Here is a 21,299-nt window from a genome sequence, read left to right as displayed (position 1 = left end):
ATTCAGTTATAAAGCTTGAACAAAAGGGTTGTCAAGTGGCCGACCGTCAACATTAATTCGCTTGTCTTTCCTTGGTGGGCAGCTGGACCAGATGTTTCGTAAGCTGTGCACTGAGCCCTGCCACTGTTGCCAGTTCTATGACACTCTGTACCCTGCCAGCAACGACCACTAGGCCTCCTAAGCTAAAGCCCTTAGTCGTGGGGAGAGGTGTCTGTTTTCTCTCTTTGCTTGGGCCAGACACCGGCACACTGGCAATTTCCGGACCTACCGTTTTTCTGCACTGATTGTCAAGGTACCATCTCCTACAGGCCCCTTCCTCCTCCTTTCACCACATTTCGGAGGAGAGAAAGTTTGTACAGTTAGCCGTCGCCCCTGCGACTTCAGAACATGTTACTGGAAATGCACTCTGATCTTGAAATGCTTGTCTTCCCAGCCATATACTTGTGCTCTATACTTGAGTCCTTCTGATGACACAGGCTGAACAGGTGCCATAGCAAATAGTGCCATCTATAATGTTGGTTTCGTATGGCAATATTATTGTCTTTTAAACTGTCAGCTTCTAAATGAGTTTTGGATTGAATGCTCATAGCATGGAATAAACTATTTGAAGGTAATGTATATTCTCTCAAACATATACTTGATGTACTTCTCGTAAGACCACCACTGTCAACAGAGGTGAGTTTTAATTCCGCAAGTACTCTCAGACATCAGAATACATAAAACTGTTGTGTTGTATGCTGGGATGCCCTATTGCAGACTTTCCCGAGGAACCATTGTGTATGACTTAGCTTAACCTTGATGTGTGTACGCTATTCCCCTGTGTACTGACATAGGGGTCTTAATTTGATTGACTAAATCACGGAGAGGCTCATTTTTTATTCATGCTAAATCATGAATATTGCTCAATAATTGTATTTGAAATGAAGAATAAAGAGCCGTGGCTCATGGGAACATCCCTTAATTCTTTTTTGCTGTGGGCATACGCACTGGTAGCATATGCATGTATGATCCAGTGCACTCTTCAGAGTTTACTCATTTACTTACATTTTTGATTGCTGGAGCCCAAGAAACGTCGTCTTTAATAAATCAGCTCTCCCGACACCCTCCTCCAAAACACAAGGTCTAGTAGGTTGTGAACCCTTTTATTCAGAACAGAGTGAAAAAGAAAAGATTGCCTTTATTGAGGCAAAGTAAATAAAAATCATCAAAACCTAGCCTTGATTTAAAGTTTCATAGCAAGCCTTTTATGTGATGTGTTTTGAGACAGATTTCAGTCAAGAGGGTTGGTAGCTGGGCAGTGACCAAGCCCCTACTTCTGCAGTGGTCCATTTATTTTTCTTCTCCAGATTCCACCCCATAAACATAGCCATTTGGATCCAAGCATCTTGTCAATGTTTGTATAGATTCATCCACATCCAGAGTGAACATCCAGTGGATTTTAATTTTCATCTCTGTGGGGGGATACAAAGTGAATAAACTGTAATTAATAAAATAAGTAAATAAAAAATAAAAAAAATAAAATCTGTAGCAACAAAAAAAACTTTTCATCTCTGATGATTGCTTTTGTGAAGATGTTTACATAATTGATTCCTTGTTTCTTCAGGGTGTCCCACTCTCGAAAGTTCTCAAAGTGCAGCATTTTGGAGTATAGAGACTTTTTACAGAGAGGAGGCGGAGCCTGCCTTTTCAACAGGCCCACAAAGGTAACTGATTGTTCCAATAATAAGAATGTACCAAACATTAGAAATTCTTTTGCAGAAAGCAAGTCTCTTGTCAAACAGTTAAATATATTGCTACAAGCAATCTTCCATTCTCAGCCTCCCAAATGCTGGAGTTATAGGTAGGAGCCACTGTACCCATCATGGAAAGATGTTCAGTTGTTAGAGAGCCCCTATATGCTTGCTTGCAGTCCCCACAAATGCAAAAACCCTCCAGAACTTTATGTTAGAGTTTTCACCTTTCTGTGAAGCGGCAGAATGAAAAGAACTGTTACTCTGATTTATTCTTGGCTAACAATCTCATTTAATCTTGACATTCTCTCTGGAGACTTAGTTTCCCTCTCCTCCTGGGAGTTTCCTGTACCCTCGAACCCCAATTCTTCCACTTTCTGGAGTGATCTGGTCCTAGGCACAGAGCATTACTAATACAGCCAAGCCAAAAAATAGTGTTGGTCTAACATTTGCAGATTCTGTAGACACCACAAATATTTCTACTATAGAGTCCCCTTCCCCTGGCAGCTCATGCTGTCACTGGCATTTCATACGAGTATGTACAAACAATATTGCCATTCCTGAGGCACAAGTTAAAAAAACAAAAACAAAAACAAAAAAAACCTATACATTTCAGGAAGAGCTTTTTAGGAGTTTTCAGAAAACATGTTTGACAGTAAAACTTCTAAATTTTGAAAATCTTCATTTGGGCCTCATGATGTAAATATTTATGTCTTGCTGTGGAAGCATGAAATTGTTTGATTATAAAAAATGCTCCAGTTCCCTTGACATAGAACATGGCCAGGCATCATACTTTCCTAAAGTTCAACAGAGGCAGAATTCTCAAACTGACAGGCACAAGCCTCCTTGTTTTTATAGGAGCGTGTTTGGAAGTGAAGCAGGCCAGCAGTTGAAAAGACAGTATTGTTACCATTAGCAGATGGTATCAGGATTTGAACGTGGAAAAAAAAATAATTTTTTCTTTAGAATACACCTCATCTCAGATTGAGTTCATTTGTATAGAAAATGTTGAATACTCTGCAAATTTAAAGAGCGGCAATGTTGTGTTGACCTTTTCTTAATAAGATAAAAATCGGTGACAAAGGCAAACGATCACAAGACTAATTTATTCCATACTCACAGCCGAGAGATACAGCTGAGGTCAGGGAGAGGAGGCTCGGGACCTGACATCCCCATGAAACCCTCACGAAAGTAAAAGCTCTGTAACTCTCAGAAGAAGAGAGACTTTTTAAAAGTGACTTAGCACCATTAAAACAGGCTGGTGGCCTTTGCTGGCAGTGACCTCCGGGCAAAGAAACTAGAGGGCTTGAAGGCATCCGAAATGAGTGAGAGCTGCAGGAAGGAACCAATGTGGCAGTTTTGAGTTACACAGCGCATGGTTAGTGTTACCTTGCTTGCAGCTGCCAGCTCGTTATAAGCACCGAGTCTGAGGAAATAACTTGCTTGTTTGGAGAAGTTAAGGTTTCTGGTATATACACAAAGATCCATCATTGCATTTCTCAGATTACCTGTGAGCAGGAAGAAAATTATCCCAGCAACTTGGGAATTGCACACAAAAAAAATTAACTATGTTTACATATTCAATTTCAGAAGTTAGACACAGGATGATTTCTCTTTTCAAACTACAAATTACAATGATTAAAAAAGAAGGCCCTGTGGATTCCAGTAGAATGGTTTATATGTATCTGTCAAGGAACTATTTTTTTCTCCCTGGTGTCCTTAGACGGTGAATATGCACACAGGCATGTGCTGTTTGCTATTTTCAGTTTATATGCACCTTGTCTGTGCTTTAGGAATCTTCCCAGTTGCTGTGATTTCCATCTGGTTTGAGATGGCGACCCATCTCAGCAAGGGAAAACAACCCAAGAATGAAAGGATGGGGAGCCCCGTATTGGGTGTTGGTCATCTTTTAGCTGCCCTGCCCCTTTCTGTTTTTTCCTTTTTGCTAATCAAAGTGACATGAAGATCAGCACCCTTGAGCCCCACCCCACTCTGCCAGAAAGCTTCCTTGCTTCTCCTAATAGTTCCTTCCTGGAAGAAGCAGAACCAGGTAGACTCGGTGGAAGATGATTGTTGCCTGGTGTGCATGCCTGCTGGAGGCGAGCTCTCTCCCCTGTTTATGACTCTGACCTTTTGTGAGTGTTGGGGTGTACTGTTCCATTCCCCAGTTCTCCTACTCACACACTCAGAAGTCCAGAGAAGTCCTGCTCCAGCCAATAGGATACAGACACGTCTGTCATAAGTAAACAACTTCTTTAACAATTGATCTACAGTATTTTTACCCAGAAACAAGTGGCACCACTATGGGGAAGATTCTAGAAAGTCACCTCTGCTCTGACTGTAGCAATGACTGAAAGATTTCTAGATACTCATCCGTGTGTCTATGCATTAACTTAATGTACTTAATTTTTAAAATGAAACTAAAGTGAGTATTAAGAGATTGAGTATTTGCACATAATTAATTTGTTGAAATTTCCAAGTTGCTGGATTAATTTTCTTTCTGCTCAGAGGTAATTCAAGGAATGCATTGGTGAGGCTTAATGCAGGCAATGAGTGTGATGGATTTGAATCTCTGGCAGTCTTGTTCTGAGCTTATTGGCATTTCCTTAGTTGCATAGCTCACATTTGGTTTTGACTGAACATATTTATCTTTCTGACAGTTCTGATGTCATCTTGTCTGCCTTTAGTCAAGTCAGCAAATTAGATATCTGTAAGTCTCATTAGTAATACATTTTAGCTCCATTAGATAACATGGGAAGTGATCTATTTCTTTTGACTTGGCTCCATAAAGAGTCACTCTAGTGCTCGGGGTTGTCCCTCAGGACCCCCCTCCAAGGAAATCCCCTTTCTAACATGTTTTTAAGAGTGTTATTAATAAGTGAATAGTATTTTCCACACAGAGACAAGATATAAAATGCATAGTAGTGAATCGGGCTTGGAAGGACGGCTCAGCAGTTAAGAGAGTTTGCTGTTTTCTTCAGAAGACTAGAGTTTAGTTTCCTGCACCAATGCTGGGCAGCTTTCAACCTCTGTAACTCCAGCTTTGGCCTCTGTGTCCACACACATGCATGTGTGCATACACTTACGTAGCTACGCACGTATGCATAATAAAAAGGACTATAACATAATAACAAATCATAGAAGAATCCTATGACATGGATGTGTATGTGGCCGTGTTGGTGGGTGGATTTCCTGTGATAGATTCAAGGACTTTTCTCTGTGTTTTCCAATCTCTTTCAGCTGTTTGAGCCCACAGAATGTGGTAACGGATATGTAGAGGCCGGGGAGGAATGTGATTGCGGTTTCCATGTGGTAGGTATAAGAGACTGTCTTTACGTTCAGTGCATTTCATCCTCTGAGCTAACAGGAGCAACAGCAGAGAGCAGTCCTGCTGTCATTCTCCACGCGGTCACCACCTTCTTCATTTTTGTTTGTTTGTTTTTTTTCATGATCGCTATGATCAATGCTTTGTCCCCGCTCAGACACGTAAGAATTATCATGTTGTTGTTACAGCCTTGTCTGAAAAGCCTAATGGATTGTTCTAATCAAATCCCTGACCTTTAAAAAGTTAATTGAGAGCTCATATTCATCGCAGGCACCTTCCTCGAAATTGTGAGCACTTTCTCATGCAGTGTGTGTGTGTGTGTGTGTGTGTGTGTGTGTGTGTGTGTGTGTGTTTAAACCCGGGTATTAAGAACATGATATAGTCACAGAGGTAATGTGTGCGAGTGTCTGCTAATGAGTAATCGCGCTCCTGGGTGATCAGTCTGCTGCTGAGAAATGTGGCGGGAATTCGTTGTCATTTAAAGTGATTGATTTCTTTAAAATGTTAGCGAGTCGTTGACTTGTCGTCATCTGATGTATAAGCTGCACGTGGCGGGAATGCAGAGTGGGCTCACTTACAGGAGTGTTTTCTCTAGGAATGCTATGGAGTTTGCTGTAAGAAGTGCTCCCTGTCCAACGGGGCTCACTGCAGTGACGGCCCCTGCTGTAACAACACCTCGTGTCTTGTGAGTCCTCCGGAAGTTTCCTTTTTCTTCTCGCCCGTTGGTAAATTGGGCAACCATCCTAGTATGTCCGCTGAGCTTTTGGGTGACTTCATACACACTTAATGCATGTTAGCTCAGCAACATTGGTAATTCTCTCAAACTCCCGTGGGCCAGAATGTTGCAACTCTCCTGTTATAGCTCTCCTGTTATAGGGGACATTGCCTGTCCCCCCAAGCCTTCTCTAGAGTGTGTACCTGTACCCCCTGCAAACTAAACATTGCCCTCTAACACAGAGTAAATGATGGGGCAGAAGAGGAACACTTTTCTTGGCCTTTTAAATAACACGACCTATTTTCAACGTTCGCTTTTGAAGACTTACCCTAATTTGTCTTAGACTCACCGTCTAAGAACTGGTGCTTACATCTCTCCTTTGACTATGTTCACATGTGTGAGTGTGTGTATGTGCATGTTTGCAAATGTGTGTGTTCAGTCTTCCACCTACAGTGACTGCCATTTCCTTTTGATAAGTCATTTAAATAGTCCTTTATCTCATCTGTCGGATCCATGACACTTCAGGTGACATATAAAATTATGTGATTTTTATTATTTTTTAACACTAGGGGAGGTTCCACATTATGATATTCTAAGAGATTTCACCTTAGTGTGTGCTTTGCTTCACATTACCTACCAAATGATAAATCTCTTGAGGCTAGTGAGACTTCATATTTTGCCAATCTATTGCCAGAAAAACAAAATATTTTGTTCATCACAGATGGTCATGGATGCCTTTGAAGGTGATTTATATGAATTCATTGTAATTTTGTTGTGTGTATTTACCTAAAGCAAGATTAATACTCAAACTAGATTAGTGACATTCAAACTAATGGACAAATTAATGAGGGCTGTGCACAGACATCAGCCCTTCAGAGAAATCTTAAGCAACATCTAATGACAATTTCTTGGTCCTTTGTGTTAACATGAGCCAGCGTTTCTTCTTTACATAAATTCCGTTGCTTTGTTCTCTTACCTCGGAACGTGGAGACAGTGGGTTTTGCAATCTGCACAGTTCATGCCTGTCTGATGCTCACCCTCATGCAGGAAGAGCATCTCAACCTCGTTTCTAACTTGCAATGGTTTTACAAACTATGAAGCGGGTGGGTGGTGATCACCAGAAAGCTCAGGCTTGTTGGTGAACATAACAGTGGCAGCTTTGTGGCTGGCTCCTAATGTTGGGTCTTGATTTGTAGTTTCAGTCACGAGGGTATGAATGTCGGGACGCCGTAAACAGCTGTGACATTACTGAGTACTGCACTGGAGACTCTGGCCAGGTATGTAAAACCACATGTATATTGTGCAAGACACAATATATAAATCCTTTCATAAAGACCATGTGTGTTGGTCTGTTTTGCTTTTGTTGTTGTTGTTTGGATTTTGTTTTATAGATATCTCTAGCTCTCTACCAAAATATCACTTAATATCTTTAGATGATTCATACTCAACTCAAAAGCTTTTTCCCTTAGGCTCCCCATCTTCTGTGCTGTTTTCAATAATTTTGAACTAATTTTGGAAGGGAGCTGATGTAGGAGACTGGGAGCAAGCAGAAAGTCTGTGGCTGGGAGAAGAAGGCCAGGTTTCTAAGTTTCTGTCGTTGCCCTGTCCCCGGGCATAGTCCTGCCTCTCGGCTTCTGTGCTTTGGCTTGATTTTCGTCTGTTAAAATGATTATAATGCTGTAATTAATGTTGACTTTTTGACTCCCTCTTTGTGTAACTTTTGTGCTTTTTGTTTATGGCATGTTATTTTATGTCCTTAGTTGACATTCAAATGAACATTTGTTGAGTTATTTGCCAAGTACTGCTGTAAATGCCAGGATATTGAAGAGCACATGATTGTTGAGTCCTTGCTCTGGTGAAACTTAAGTTCTGTGGTGTGTAGAGAGGCAAATAAGTTAAATATATATATATATATATATATATATATATATATACACATACATACATACATACATATATAGATATGTGTGTATATACATATAGACATGTATGATATATGTATGTACACACAATATATAGACATATGTATGTATATATATGATTATATATATATGATAAAATAAGGTGCTATGGAAAGAAGAGTTTGGTGGGATATAAGGTTAAAACCATCAGATGGGCCCTCCTGAAGGAGATGGCCCTGAAGTAGCTGTGGAAGAAACTAGTTTATAAATAGCAAGTGTAGCGGCATGGCTTCTTCAGGAAGTGGAATGGAAGCAGGCAGAACTGGAGGAAAGTTGAAGTTTCTGAGGACTCTGGCAAGTGGGACCTGTAAGGTACAGTAAGGATTTGGGATTTCATTGGCATTTTATGGTTTATGGTGTAAATTTGTCACGTGATTTTTACTCAGAGATTATCCATTAGATTTTCGTAGTTTCTTATTGTTTTTTCAGTATAGAAGTAAAGACTTTTGTGCGTTTGGAGGAATATCTCTCATGCCGGGTTATCTCTCTAGGATAAGTTTCCAGGGCTGGAGTTGCCAACTGAAAGGAATAGTGGCTTCCACTGGGGTCACAGTGAATATAGTATAGTTTGAAGTCAAAAGCTCATGCTCCACACATGGTCCTTGTTTGGAGTATCAATCTCAGAAGAGACCCCTGTGGCCAGATTTTTTGGTTCTGTTGCTCTCCTTGTGGAGCTCCTGTTCCTTCTAGGTCTTTCTATCTCCCCCTTCTTTCATAAGATTCCTTGGGCCATGCGTGGAGATAACTTAGAACCCCTGCACAGAAGTAGCCTCTGGCAGCTCAGTGTCCAAGAGGGTTCCCCAGTAATAGGAACAGGGACTGTCTCTGACATGAACTCAGTGGCTGGCTCTTTGATCACCTCCACTTGAGGGGGGATCAGCCTTACCAGTCCACAGAGTTCCTGATGAGGCCTGATAGACTAAGATCAGATGGAAGGGGAAGAGAACCTCCCCTATCAGTAGATTGGGGGCAGGGGCATAGGAGAAGAAGAGGGGGGGGGAGGATGGGATTGGAAGGGGATGGGGGAAGGGGCTACAGCTGGGATACAAACTGAATAAACTGTAATTAATAAAAATTTAAAAAAATGCTCATGCTCTAAAAATGAAAACAACCAACTTGAGTTATAGCCTTAACTTAATACAAGAGCCATATGTGTCTTCTAGTAGATCCTGGTTCAAACTGTAGCAGGTTAGAAACAATTGGTCCCCTCAGGGCTTTCCTGCAGAGACAGGTTCTTCCACAGTGGCCAGCCTGAAGAAGCAGTGGAGAGTGCTGGCTCCTCTTACTAAACGCTCTGGCTCAGAATGTCTAATTATTCTTCACCGGCGTTATCAGTCAGTCAGTCAGTCAGTCAGTCAGTCCAAGAGCAGGAGAGCAGGGTGGTTGGAGTTGTGCTGGGTTTCCGGAAGGGAACCTGAGCAGAGATCAAGATGTTAATTAACCTTTAGAAAGGTCTCTGTATTATCAGCCACGGCTCTGTTAATGATACAGAACATGGAAATATGTCCTGACTGTTTATTTATGTGTGTGTCCTTCTTGCACATCTGTTCCTCATATTTTAGATATGTAAACAGAGTCCTTTGCAATTTCTCTACACAGTGTAATGACAGAGTACAAGAACTGTGTATTCTGTCTTTTGCAAGGGTAACATTTCTGCTATACCATTTTATGGAGTTGTTAGTTTTATAGAATAGTATCATTTTTTTTTTTGTAATTACATTATATGTCCTTGGCTCTCATATTCAGTCTTTTTTTTTTTTTTTTAGAAGCATAGGTTTCTGCTTCAATTTTTAATTCCTGAATTGCCTTGGAGTCTGCTGTAAATAACGTTTTTTAAATGGGGATATTGGGTCTAGGGAGATGGCTCAGTGGATGAAGTGCTTGCTCTCCCCAGCAATCCCAGGAAAGCCAGATGGCTGTAATTTCAGCATGGGAGGAGGAGACAGGAGGATCCCTGAGCAGCTAGTCTAGCTAACTGGTAAGCTACAGGTCCAGTGAGAGATGCTATCTGAAAATATAGGTGTGGAGAGTGATGACCTCTGATTTCCACAGGCACACATGGATGGCTGTGTACACATACTTACACACACATATCACAACACACTATATATATTCATATATATATATATATATATATATATAATCACATAGACTATACACATATACACAAAAGTAAGTTAAAATAGGGGCTCTTTGCTCAACCTATTTTATTGCCTGAGAAATGCAACTGTTTTTTTGTTTTGCTTTGTTTTTTACTTCATGAGTCTTTAGTGAAAATTGTACTGTGAATCTTTCAATGGCACATTAGAATATAATGCTATTTTATTAATAATTTAAAAAGTGACCATCAGAATAAACTCAATGTAGGTAATTGAAAGAGAAGGACATAAAACCCATAATACTTTTCTACTATGAGGTTTGAATTTATTGGTATTCAGAGTTTTTATGAAACTAGAATCTCTGCATCCCTGAGAACCGTGATCTACACGGCTGCATCTCACCCTCATCCTTTTTTACTTCACGTCTTAGCTAATTTTTACATTAGCCTTTACTGGTATCTCTGAACTTGTTTTTCTTTTCTTTTTAAAAACACAACAAAATAAAATGCAGTAAGATAAAAGAAAAACCATCATATTGAAGTTGGACGAGGCAAGCCAACAGAAAAACAAAAGAGCTCCAAGAGATGGTCCAAGAATCAGAGAGCTACTCTGTCACACATTTAGGAGTCCTGTTACAGCACTAGGCTGAAAGCTGTAGCATATACACGGGGGACCAGGCACAGACCAGTGCTGGCTCTGTGATGGCCACTGCAGTCTCTGGGTTCAGATGAGTTCTGCTCAGTTGTTTTGGAGGGCTCGTTCTCCTGATGTCTTCTGTCCTCTCTTTCTCCCCTGTTCCTCCTGCCTTCTCTTTCACAGGGTTCTCTGAGCCCTGAGGGGGATTTGATGGAGACATATCGTTTAGAGCTGTGCTGAACTCTTTTTTTTTTTTTTTTATTGCACAGTTTATGACAGAACAATCAATACTTGAGCAGCTGAAAGAAATCTTTGGCAAACAATTCGGTGACATAGTAAAGATATTTGAAAGCTGTGAAAGTGGTCTCTGCAAGAGCTTGTCATTAACGGGGATATTCCACCATTTAAAATAAGCACCACAGAAACCACTTCAGGAAAATCTTCCTGCGTGGCATGCCAGGTGAACCACAGATGTAGTGCTGTTCAGAGACTCCAGAGCTCCACTTTGAGAGGACAGTGCCCAGTTGTTCCTGTTCTGAATATCCTTCGAGGATGTAAGAACACCTGGGAAATTTCCCCGTTAAACATTGCACTGATAAGCGACTGGCCTTAATGGTTTTGTTGGTTTGTTGGTTTTTTTGAGGCATGGTCTTATTTTGCAGCCCAGGCTGGCCATGATCCTTGACTTGCAGCTTCCTGACTGTTGGGATTCCAGGTGTATCAGTCGCTGTGGCAAACGGCGTGACTAAAATAACTTATAAAAGACTCAAACAGTTTTACCAACTGGGGACCAGGTATTCAAATATATGCACCCACAGGGGGCATTTTTATTTAGATTCCCCACAGCAGGCATGCAGAGTCACACTTGTCTAAAAACTGGCTTTCTTAGCCTAAACTAAAGCCAGATTGATTAGAAGTCATGGTACATGTAGCTGCGACAGTTTATAATGAGGTCTGGTTTCCTTCTTTCCCTTTCTTGTTTTTTTTTTCCTCTCGTTCTTTCTTTCTTCCTTCCGAAGACATCACACAAGCGACATGCCTTTTCTAGGAGCACCCCCTGCCCCCGTTTCTATTTACTGTGCTTGTCCTGGTTTTAGGGTGAGTGAATAATTTATGATAGTTGATTAACGAGATAATGATCGCACTCTGAGGGGAGTCAGGGAGACGGAAGAGGCCGCAGGGATCTCTGCCTTTTGTGCAGTTTGTTCAGCGTCAATCAATGCATCCTTGGGATACCGGGCACCAGGTAGAGTGAAAAAGCTGTGGTGAATGAAACTGAAAGGGGCTCAGGCCTGTAGGAAGATGCAGGGCTGACGTTGCTCCCGAGGAATGCTGCACCAGTCCCCCTTTCTGTGCCGAGCTCGGGAAATGATCCTATGTGTGCAGCATAAAATAACTTCATTCTACCAGTGTGGGTGACCCATTCATTTTTTTTTTTTTTTTTAGTCAGCTAGTAGTAATTGAGCACCCAGCACATCCTGGTTCTGTTTTGTGCAGCAGGAAACTAAACAGAAAATCCTGCCTGCATCGAGCCCACATAATCATGGGAAGAAAAGTGAACAAACAAGGGAAATATATGGATTGCCGGTCGGTGGTAAATGTGGTGGAGAAGGAAAATGTAGGAAATGGGGAACAGAGAATGCCAGCATGGGAGAGAGTTGGTGCTTTAGAGAAGGCTCTTTGAGGGGGTGATATTTGAACAGAACCCTTAAGGAGGAGATGGGATGAGCCCCCCAGTAATTGGGGGGTCGGGCTGGCAGCGTGCCTGTCACATGCTACAGAATTACATCACCCATTGAGAGAGTTGGAAAGGAAGTCAGGATGATGATGGGTTGTGGATAGGAGAAGCAGATCACGTGGAACTTGGAAGGCTATTCAGGAGTTTTGAGCAGGGGACCAACATGAAATGGTGGTTGTGTTTTAAGGGATCTTTCTGGGAGCAGTACATGGAACCAGGCAGAAGGAGGAACACTGGGCTGGATATTACAGTCCAGGCTTTAGTGGTGGCAGGCTAGACCTGGGATTAAATGGAAGGAGCTGAGAAAAAGAGTTGATATTTTGAAGTGGCTCTGAGGATTTACATTCCTACTGAACGGTGTGTATGAGACAAAAAAAAAAAAAAGACAAGTAGGGGGTGCAGATGAAGAAGGGTGGAGACCCTGGGGCCTGAGCCACGTGTATTTTCCTTTCATACTAGCTTTCAACATTGTGGCACCTGACCTTTCCACCACTGTCTTAAATGTTTAAAAAGTGTGACTGCAGTTACTGTGGCTAACTTCTGGGGGAAATGAAGAGTACTTAAAAACGGTTTTGGCTAAGACAGCAACAAACAAAAACAACAACAACAAACAAAACAACCCTCCTTCACCATAGATTATTCTAGTAACAGACTGTTTACATTGATTGCGTTGTGGTTCAAGACCGTTTCTTCTGCTTTTGCAAAGTGTCCCATAGGTACATGTCATGGTGTCACATGCAGATTTGACATTTACAAGGAGCTGTGCAAGGTCTTGTAAATTAGTCCTTAATGTGTCTACTCCTACACAGCAACCTGATTCATACCCTTTGATGCCCACTTTAGTGCCTTCTGCTTGAAGCTCCTCGACAAGTGAACATTATTTGTTACCTAGTCCAGCTCTTGGTAAACAGAGAAACATAAAAAGAATTAACTGTGTGCACTTTGCTCACGTTAGTAATGACAGAATTCAAATTAAATAACCCATTAATGGAGTTTAATGCATTTTTCTAAATGTTCCTAATTGTGTGTTTAATTTTCCTCTCGTTTATATATACTATACATTTTCTGAAATTTTATATACTGTACATCAACTAAAAAGATAATATTTTTCAGTGCCCACCAAATCTGCATAAACAAGATGGCTATGCCTGCAATCAAAATCAGGTATGCTGGCCTATAAATAAGATTTAAGTATAACTTAGAAAGGATCAGTGTGATTCTCCACCCTTACTGTTTTTGATAAATATAACTTTGGAAGGTTTACTCAAGTAAATTGCAGTGGGGTGCTGGTTTATATCAGCTTTATTTCATTCCAAGTTCAATATATGTTCAGTCAGTGACAAAATGTACAGGTTGAAGGAAAAGAACAAGAAGTATAATGGCTGAGGAAACCAGGAGCCCAATTTGCTGAATTGTAACTATCCTTAAATAATTCCAGCCTGTTTAACAAAAAAAGATAATATTTTATAAGACTTTTCTCAAGTCAGTATTATATCCTTATATCTCTTATATATAAGAGAAGCTAAAAGTCATTTTGCTATCATTTGCAGAATGGCAAGAATTTTTCTCCTTCCTAAGAATTTACATTTCAAGAGTTGTTCTCACGTAAACAGCTTTACATTTGACTGTGGTAGATCCTGCACATCGTTTAAAATGTCTGTTTCTTACTGGTCGCTGTGAGCATACTTGAGTACGGAATGAAGAGAGCTCTGTGTAACTCACCCCGGGGGGGACCTTGTAGTCAGAACATTGGGGAAAATGACCCTGGTGCCCCGTGACTCACAACAACGTATCTGCTCTTTCTCTCAGGGTCGCTGCTACAATGGGGAGTGCAAGACAAGGGACAACCAATGCCAGTACATCTGGGGAACAAGTAGGCTCCGTCTTCTGGCTTGGTGGCCACGCTCTGTTTCCTTTTCCAGCCCTTCTCTTTCAGACTGTGACGGATGGACAGAGTGGAGCGATGTGAAAAGGAAGTCTAGAAAAGGATGAAAGTAGAGAGATATAATGAAAACTATATAGAGTTCTGGAAATAGAGTGCGGTGGTGGGGTGCATCTGAGGGTTTGTGTCCAGTGCCTAGTACACCTCAAATGGTGATGGTGGTGGTGATGGCGATGATGATGATGATAATGATGGTGATGATGAGGATGGTGATGATTGATGGCGATGCAAAAATCTATGGAAAACAGAGAACTTGAGAACTTGTCATGGAAACCAAAGTGTCTTTCATTGGTCTTGGCTGATAAATATGGGATGTTGCAACAACAAGGTCCAGTGCCACGGTTACACTCACTGTCTGGCCACTTGCGTAATTGTAGGCCTTACTTTGTACCTTGCTGATTTGCCTTGGTAGAGTGGCAGACTGAGTTTTGTTTTTGTGTTTTGTGTGTGTGTGTGTGTGTGTGTGTGTGTGTGTTGTGGTTTTTTTGTTTGGCTGGTTGGTTTTTGGTCTGTTACTCATTATCTCAGTTAAAGTGATGGCATGCAGGTATTTCCTTGGGGGCAGGCAGTAACATGGTAATGAATATCACGTCTCCTGGCTGACATTTACAGTGACCCAGAACTTCATTTCATGATGGCCACATAGGAATTGACCTACTCTGATTTCTGATAGAAGCACTGGTAAAAAGAACTTTGGGGAGGGAAAGATTTATTTGGCTCTTACTTCCGTGTCACACCCCTTCACTGAGGAAAATTAGGACAGGAACTCACAGCAGGAATCTGGAGTAAGGAACTGAAGCAGAGACCAGGGAGGAGTATTGCTTACTGGTTTGCTCAAGAACACCTCAGCCTGCTTTCTTATACAACCCAGGATTACCTGCCTAACAGAGGCACCACCCAGTGTCCTGGGCCCTTCCATATCAAGCGTTTATCAAGAAAATAGCCCCTGGACTTGCTCAAAGGCCAGTCAGGTGGAGGCATCCTTCCAGTTGAACTTCCCTCTTCTGAGGTGACTCTAGCTGAGGCAGAAGGATTACTAGTCAATAAAGGTCAGCTTGGACTGCATAATGAATTCCAGGCCAGCTGGGCCAAAGGAATGAGAGTCCATCTCAAAAAGAGAGAGAAAGAAATTAACAACCTCAGTATGCTGAGACTTTAAAATTAATCTCTGACTATTACCATAAAACAGGACTAAGAAGGGTGGAGAGGTGGCTAAATGGTTAAGAGCACCAGTTGTTCTTCCAGAGGTCCTGGGTTCGATTCTCAACACTCACATGGTGGCTGGCAGCTGTCGGTATCTCCACTTCTGGGGCATCTTCTGGGCTCCTTGGGCACTATGTGCACATAGTGTATACAGCGCTCATAGGCACAGCACCCATATGCAGAAAACATAAAGTAAAACGGGATCAAGGATACAGATTTGTTTACTGAGTGGTGTTGTACTTATTGCTGCTAATGATTTTTCTCACTGGTCACTCTCAAACCCATCAGCAAGAGCTGGTTAGAGATTTCTCACATTTCAGACCACACTGTGCTGGAGCATTTTTACACTAGCTTACAAAAGCCGCTGAATTTTGAAGGTTTTGATAAGGCAGTAAATGGCACGTCCATAGCTTGAAATCAAGGCTTGCCTGTTCCCTGCCGTAGGAACTGGCAATCAAGGTTCCTTTCTTCCGCCTGTTTCTGGGAAGCAATTGATAGACAAGTTTGCGGCACCCCACTGAGTGTGAATAGCCCAGAGAAATACAATGTATTTTCTTCTCTGGTCTCTCTCCGGCAGAGGCTTCCGGGTCAGACAAGTTCTGCTATGAAAAGCTGAACACTGAAGGTACGGAGAAGGGCAACTGTGGCAAAGTGGGAGACCGCTGGATCCAGTGCAGCAAACAGTGAGTGGACCCCCGGGGCACAGCGGCTGCTCCACCTGGCCCATGCAAGAGCAAAGCGAACAAAAATACGTGATTTTTTTTTACCAGACGTTTAACTTCTCTAGGTTCTGGTGGGTGGGAAGTGAGATCTTGGTTTTAATCGGCCTTTCTCAAGTTACAAGAGTAATTATCTCACTCCCGTGCCTTTGCTGGCTGCAGACTTCCTCGTTAATGCCACGACACCTGCTTGCCATCATGTAGTGTGCGTCATTGTTTATCGCACAGCTAGGCTGGAGGCACAGGTGTCCTCCTGACAGGTGAGCCTAATAGTAATGCCACAAAGGACCTAGATGACTTCTCCCCTTGGGCTGTGTGAACTCTCCCTCATGTGAGCTCATGATTGCAAGGTGGATGCAAAAAAAAACTTCAATGCAAACGTAGGTCTTCTTCGTGTTGTCTGGAAGTGAGATCCTTCTGGCAACCCTGATCTGGCTTTCCCTCACATTCATTTCTAGGAGGGCTGTGCTGCTCTCAGCTCTAGAGTGGAGAGGAAGGACGCACAGGACCTCGGATGTGGGAGCAGGGGTGTCGCAACTGACTGAGAACATTCCTGGCCTTACTTCACTGCCATGAACAAAGCTGTGGTCCTTTAGGCAAGGAAGGGGGGGGGGAGGGGCAGCAGGACAGACATAGATAACACACAGGACCTGAGTGCTTTTAATTTGCAATGAAGATGATATTGAGAAATTTGCGGGCTGGAGATAAGGCTCAATAGTAGATTGCTTGCCTAGTGTCTGTAAGGTTCTGCGTTTAGTTCCCAGAACTGTAGCACGTGAAAACGAATGTACGTGCGGTGAGAGCTGTGGATTTTTGAGCTGTATTCTTCCTGTGTTCTGCCTTCTCCATCCCATGCAGTGATGTGTTCTGTGGATTTTTACTTTGCACCAATCTTACCCGAGCTCCGCGTATTGGTCAACTTCAGGGAGAGATCATCCCAACGTCCTTTTACCATCAAGGCCGAGTCATTGACTGCAGGTAACATACAGAAGTCTGGAGACGTGGGGAAGAATGGTGATCACAAACTTCAAACAGGCAAAGTGTTAAAACGTCAAAGATCTAAGACTTTCTAGTTTCATCTTTTCCTTCCATGTGAAGAACCATTAAAAAAAAAAAAAGTAGTATATTGACTTGCAAATTACAGTTGCCTAAAATTGTAGTGGTTATCAGCAATCAGACCTTTTTCCAAATCACAATCTTAGGAATAGTTATTCTCTAATCTATAACCCTTATCTCCAAAGCTCAAGATTAGAAGTGTTCAGATTCAGAATGTTTGTATGTACGTAATGATGTGGCATGAAAATGGGACCCAAAACTGTGTGTGGAATTCATTTTTCATTTATGCCTTATAGGCACAGGCTGAAGGGAGTTTAAACGTTGGTGCATCCCTTTTATTTAACATAATAACTGTGTACACTAGCGGAATTATTGAAACACCTCCACACAAGCACACAGCGTCTATTAACTTTGCCTAACCAGCCTCCCACCCCACCCCCAATGCGTAGTCTCAAATCCCCACTCTTTACTATTCTTCCATGAAGCCAGACTCTTTGAGGTTTGCACATGTGTGAGAGGGCGTGTTGGTTGCGCTTCTCTTTCTGTGTGCAACTTAGTTCCCGTATCTACTGGAAAACGATGGCATATCATGCCTCTTCTGGGCTCACTGATACTCTGGAAGCACATGCCATCACTCCTATAACCATTTCTGTTGATGGGGACCTAGACTGATTCTATACCCTGGCTATTGTGATAATGCCACAGCAAACATATAGTAGTACTACCTGGTATCTAAAAGAAACCCCCGCACCCTACTCTTGGGGACTGTATGCTCCCACTTGCAATGTATTAAGGCTCTCTTTTCTCCTCACTCTAGCCAGCATTTGTAATTTAGTTTTTTTTTTTTTTTTTTTTTTTTTTTTAACGGCAGCCTCCTTTAAATGAACCCAGATGGCACGGTGTTGTGGTTCGAACTGCAGTTCCTTGAGTCATATTGAACTTTCCTATATTTATTGTCCGTTTATATTTCTTCTTCTAAGCAGTGATTTTTTTTTCTGTGCATGCATTTTAACCATGACCATGCTTTAAGTGGACTTTTCCACTCATGGCATCCTGTGAGTACTCATGTAGTTTCAGTTTTTGGAACGTTTCAGAGTTCAATGTTTTGGATTAAGGACCCTCGGCCTCTACTAATTTTACCCCTGGTTAAAATTTTTGAGCATTGGAATGTATTACTATTTGAATATGATGTGTTTTATTTTCTACAAAAGTTCCAGTTTAAGCAGTATTTTATATGGCATGTGTCTGGTTGAATTTATGACCTAACAAATACCCAGTCACATACAGAAAATAGTTATTAAAAAATTTTTATTGATGTTAGCAAAGATACCCTTTTTTTTCCATACCCATCTGTCTGTGAGTACAAAGCACATAAGCAAGAGGCTTGTGTTTTCAGCCAGGAAGGTGTATTATGTTACGGGTAAGTACCATTGCTTTCAGAGGAGCCGTGGTTCTATGGTAGCATCCTCTTGTTCAGAGACACTGCCACTGAAACACTGTTGGGGTCCTTCCACAGGACCAACACAGCATTAGCCCTTCATTTTCACTATCCCAGAATTCTAAACTGACATTTTATGGGAGTGGATAGATGTTTGAAATCACCTAAGAGTACTTCTGCGCAATTGCGTGATGTCTTGGTCAGATAGCCGCTGATGTGCTAGTGTTTTCAGCTTGTTAAATGACTCTGATTTAATAATTCTGGTGAGGCCTCAGGCTAGTCAATACCTACCGGGAATACGCATGAAGTGTTGTTTCTAGTACCTTCCACATACACAAGTGCTCTTCCAGTGTTCACACCCCACACGTGTCTCATAGCCTTGCTGAATTGTATGGTTATATTACAAACGGCCATGGTTGTAGAACATTCAGCAAGGTTCTTGGTTAGTAATTATGTCAGTGGTTATCATCCAAATTCTAATTGCCCCGAACTTTGAAACATAAGAAGTAAACATTACTAAAGAAGCCCTGGCTTTATATTTTCAACCGTGATAGCTAAATCCTTTGAAGTAATGATGATAACTTTCAAATACCCTATTTTGCTCAGCATTATCCTCCCCCCCCCAATACTGTTTTTTTCTCCACCAAGTCTTGGAGAACCAACGAAACACTTTCTTCTCTACTTTTTACATAAACACCTTTCACCTAGCCTTAATATTGGAAACAATTGAAGAGTTAGAATGTTTCCTGCTTATAACAGTTGTTCCTGATGATGTGTGCTATAATGATAACTAAAGGTAGTTTCTGTAGGCACTAGTTTTTCAACTGCTGCTTTTGGGGTGGGTTCCTTAAAGCTTTTGCCTCAACTTCCAATCTCCCAACCCCAGGTAGGGGAAAAAGAAGGTTATAAGAAAAGGGGGATGTAGCCTTCTTCTTCCTGCTGGGTAGGGTTGTAGAATTCTTTTGAGGGCAATACCAATATCCATCCTCAGGAAATACAGAAGTCCAGGTAACCTGCAAATCAGCAAGTGCAGCAAACAGTCCTCCTCCATCTCCTCCAAGACACCGTGCTTTTTTTCCTCTGGGCTATCGTATTTATAACCCCTCAAAGTCTTCAGAATTCAACGGTTTCCAGCTAGCAAAGACCATGCTCTGCACGAGACAATTAACAGGTGTGGACAAACTAAAATCTCCCACTTGGGATTATAACAAAAGTATGTTTACACAAAACATCTACAACAAGTTTCTTTCTTGCACTTTTACTAAAGATAGGTGGGAAGGAGGGAAAGTCTCGAATAAACCCTCACTAGCTCTAACAGTCTTTCTTCTGCTTCATGAATGGCAAGTCTTGCTCATGCCGGCACTATGTTGCTTATGTGGTGTGGTGCTTATGTTTATGCGGGGTCTCTTTCTGCTTTTCAGTGGTGCTCACGTAGTCTTAGACGATGATACTGACGTGGGTTATGTAGAAGATGGGACACCATGTGGCCCATCCATGATGTGCTTAGATCGGAAATGCCTACAGATTCAAGCCCTGAATATGAGCAGCTGCCCTCTTGACTCCAGGGGTAAAGTCTGCTCAGGCCACGGGGTAAGTAGACAATACCGATACAGCTTGACTCTCCATTGTCTGGAACCCTGAGTTCACAGTAGCAAAACAACCAAATCAGCCATTTTTCAAAACTGAGGCTGTGGCCAGTTTCTACGCCCTGATTATCATCATTTTCTCAGTACCTTAATCTGCTAAAGTAATTATTTACAAGTTAATTTGATTTGTTTGTTTCTCATATCATATTAGCCATGTGTACTGATTACATTCTCCAGATAAGTCAACAGCCTCTAGAAAAATAAGGTAAATCTTCTGTCTAGCCATCCATCTATCTTCTATCTATCTAAGAGGATTTATTATGAATCACTGGCTCACGGGATTATGGAAGCTGTGATGTCTCTTATTTGCTGTTTATAAAATGGAGAGCTTTCCAAGCCATTGGTATGATTCATTCTGAGTCTCTGGACATGAGACTCGGCAGAGCTGATGTTCTAGGAGTGGAAAACATGAGATGAAGCGTCCCAGCTCAAACACTGGAGGAGGGAAAGAGGTTGAATTCCTCTTCGTCCTCCTTTTGTGCTCTGCTCAGGCCTTGTTGGGAGTGCAATCAGCTCTGCGGAGTTCACTCTTTCAGATGTTCTCTCCTGGAAATGCTTTCGCGGTCACATCCAGAAATGATGTTCAGTTAGGTACTCCACAGCTCAGTTAACTTGGCACATGACGTTAACCATCGTGACATCTTAAAAGTTGTAAGAAGATGGAAATGGCTCCTAAGGGACTGTAGACTCCAAGTCAGAATTTTTTTGAATAGCACAAAACAACATAAGTCATACTAGTGATTGGCTTTCATCTCAGGTCATACTGATAGGAGAGTGGATCATGGGCGATACACATTATGATAAAGATGTACAGTTATACTTGGACCAGTTATACAGTTATACCAATCCCCCCCACCCCAAAGGATGCTGTCTATGTTGAAACCTGTATGTGGCTCTAATTCTGTGACCAACGTGTTTGAGAATGCTGCCTTCCCTGGAAAACCCAAGTTTAACAATAATCATGAAAAAAAAAAACAACCCAAATTATAACAGAGATTTGGATTGGACTCAGCAAAATGAAGGCATTTCAAAATTTATGCAGACTTCAAAAAGTAGAAAAACAGGTACAAAACGAACAGAGCAGTAATAAA

General features: G+C 41.8%; 1 protein-coding gene across 2 annotated transcripts in view; it reads left to right on the top strand.

The window, feature by feature from the left end:
* Window positions 1-21,299, top strand: part of Adam23 (ADAM metallopeptidase domain 23) — a 113,614-nt gene that overhangs the window by 67,237 nt on the left and 25,078 nt on the right. For both annotated transcript variants that reach the window (XM_055616871.1, XM_055616870.1), the window contains exons 13-21: window positions 1,604-1,703; window positions 4,971-5,042; window positions 5,651-5,740; window positions 6,967-7,047; window positions 13,318-13,368; window positions 14,014-14,077; window positions 15,927-16,032; window positions 16,927-17,046; window positions 19,984-20,152. In XM_055616871.1, coding sequence (XP_055472846.1) covers window positions 1,604-1,703; window positions 4,971-5,042; window positions 5,651-5,740; window positions 6,967-7,047; window positions 13,318-13,368; window positions 14,014-14,077; window positions 15,927-16,032; window positions 16,927-17,046; window positions 19,984-20,152 — 853 coding nt within the window. The remainder of the gene's footprint in view (window positions 1-1,603; window positions 1,704-4,970; window positions 5,043-5,650; window positions 5,741-6,966; window positions 7,048-13,317; window positions 13,369-14,013; window positions 14,078-15,926; window positions 16,033-16,926; window positions 17,047-19,983; window positions 20,153-21,299) is intronic.

The sequence above is a fragment of the Psammomys obesus genome, unplaced genomic scaffold, assembly GCF_907164565.1.
Source record: "Psammomys obesus unplaced genomic scaffold, mPsaObe1.curated_primary_1811, whole genome shotgun sequence".
In the NCBI taxonomy this organism is placed as follows: Eukaryota; Metazoa; Chordata; class Mammalia; order Rodentia; family Muridae; genus Psammomys; species Psammomys obesus.
Note: the sequence above shows the minus strand (reverse complement) of the source record. Positions and strands in the feature narration are given on the sequence as shown.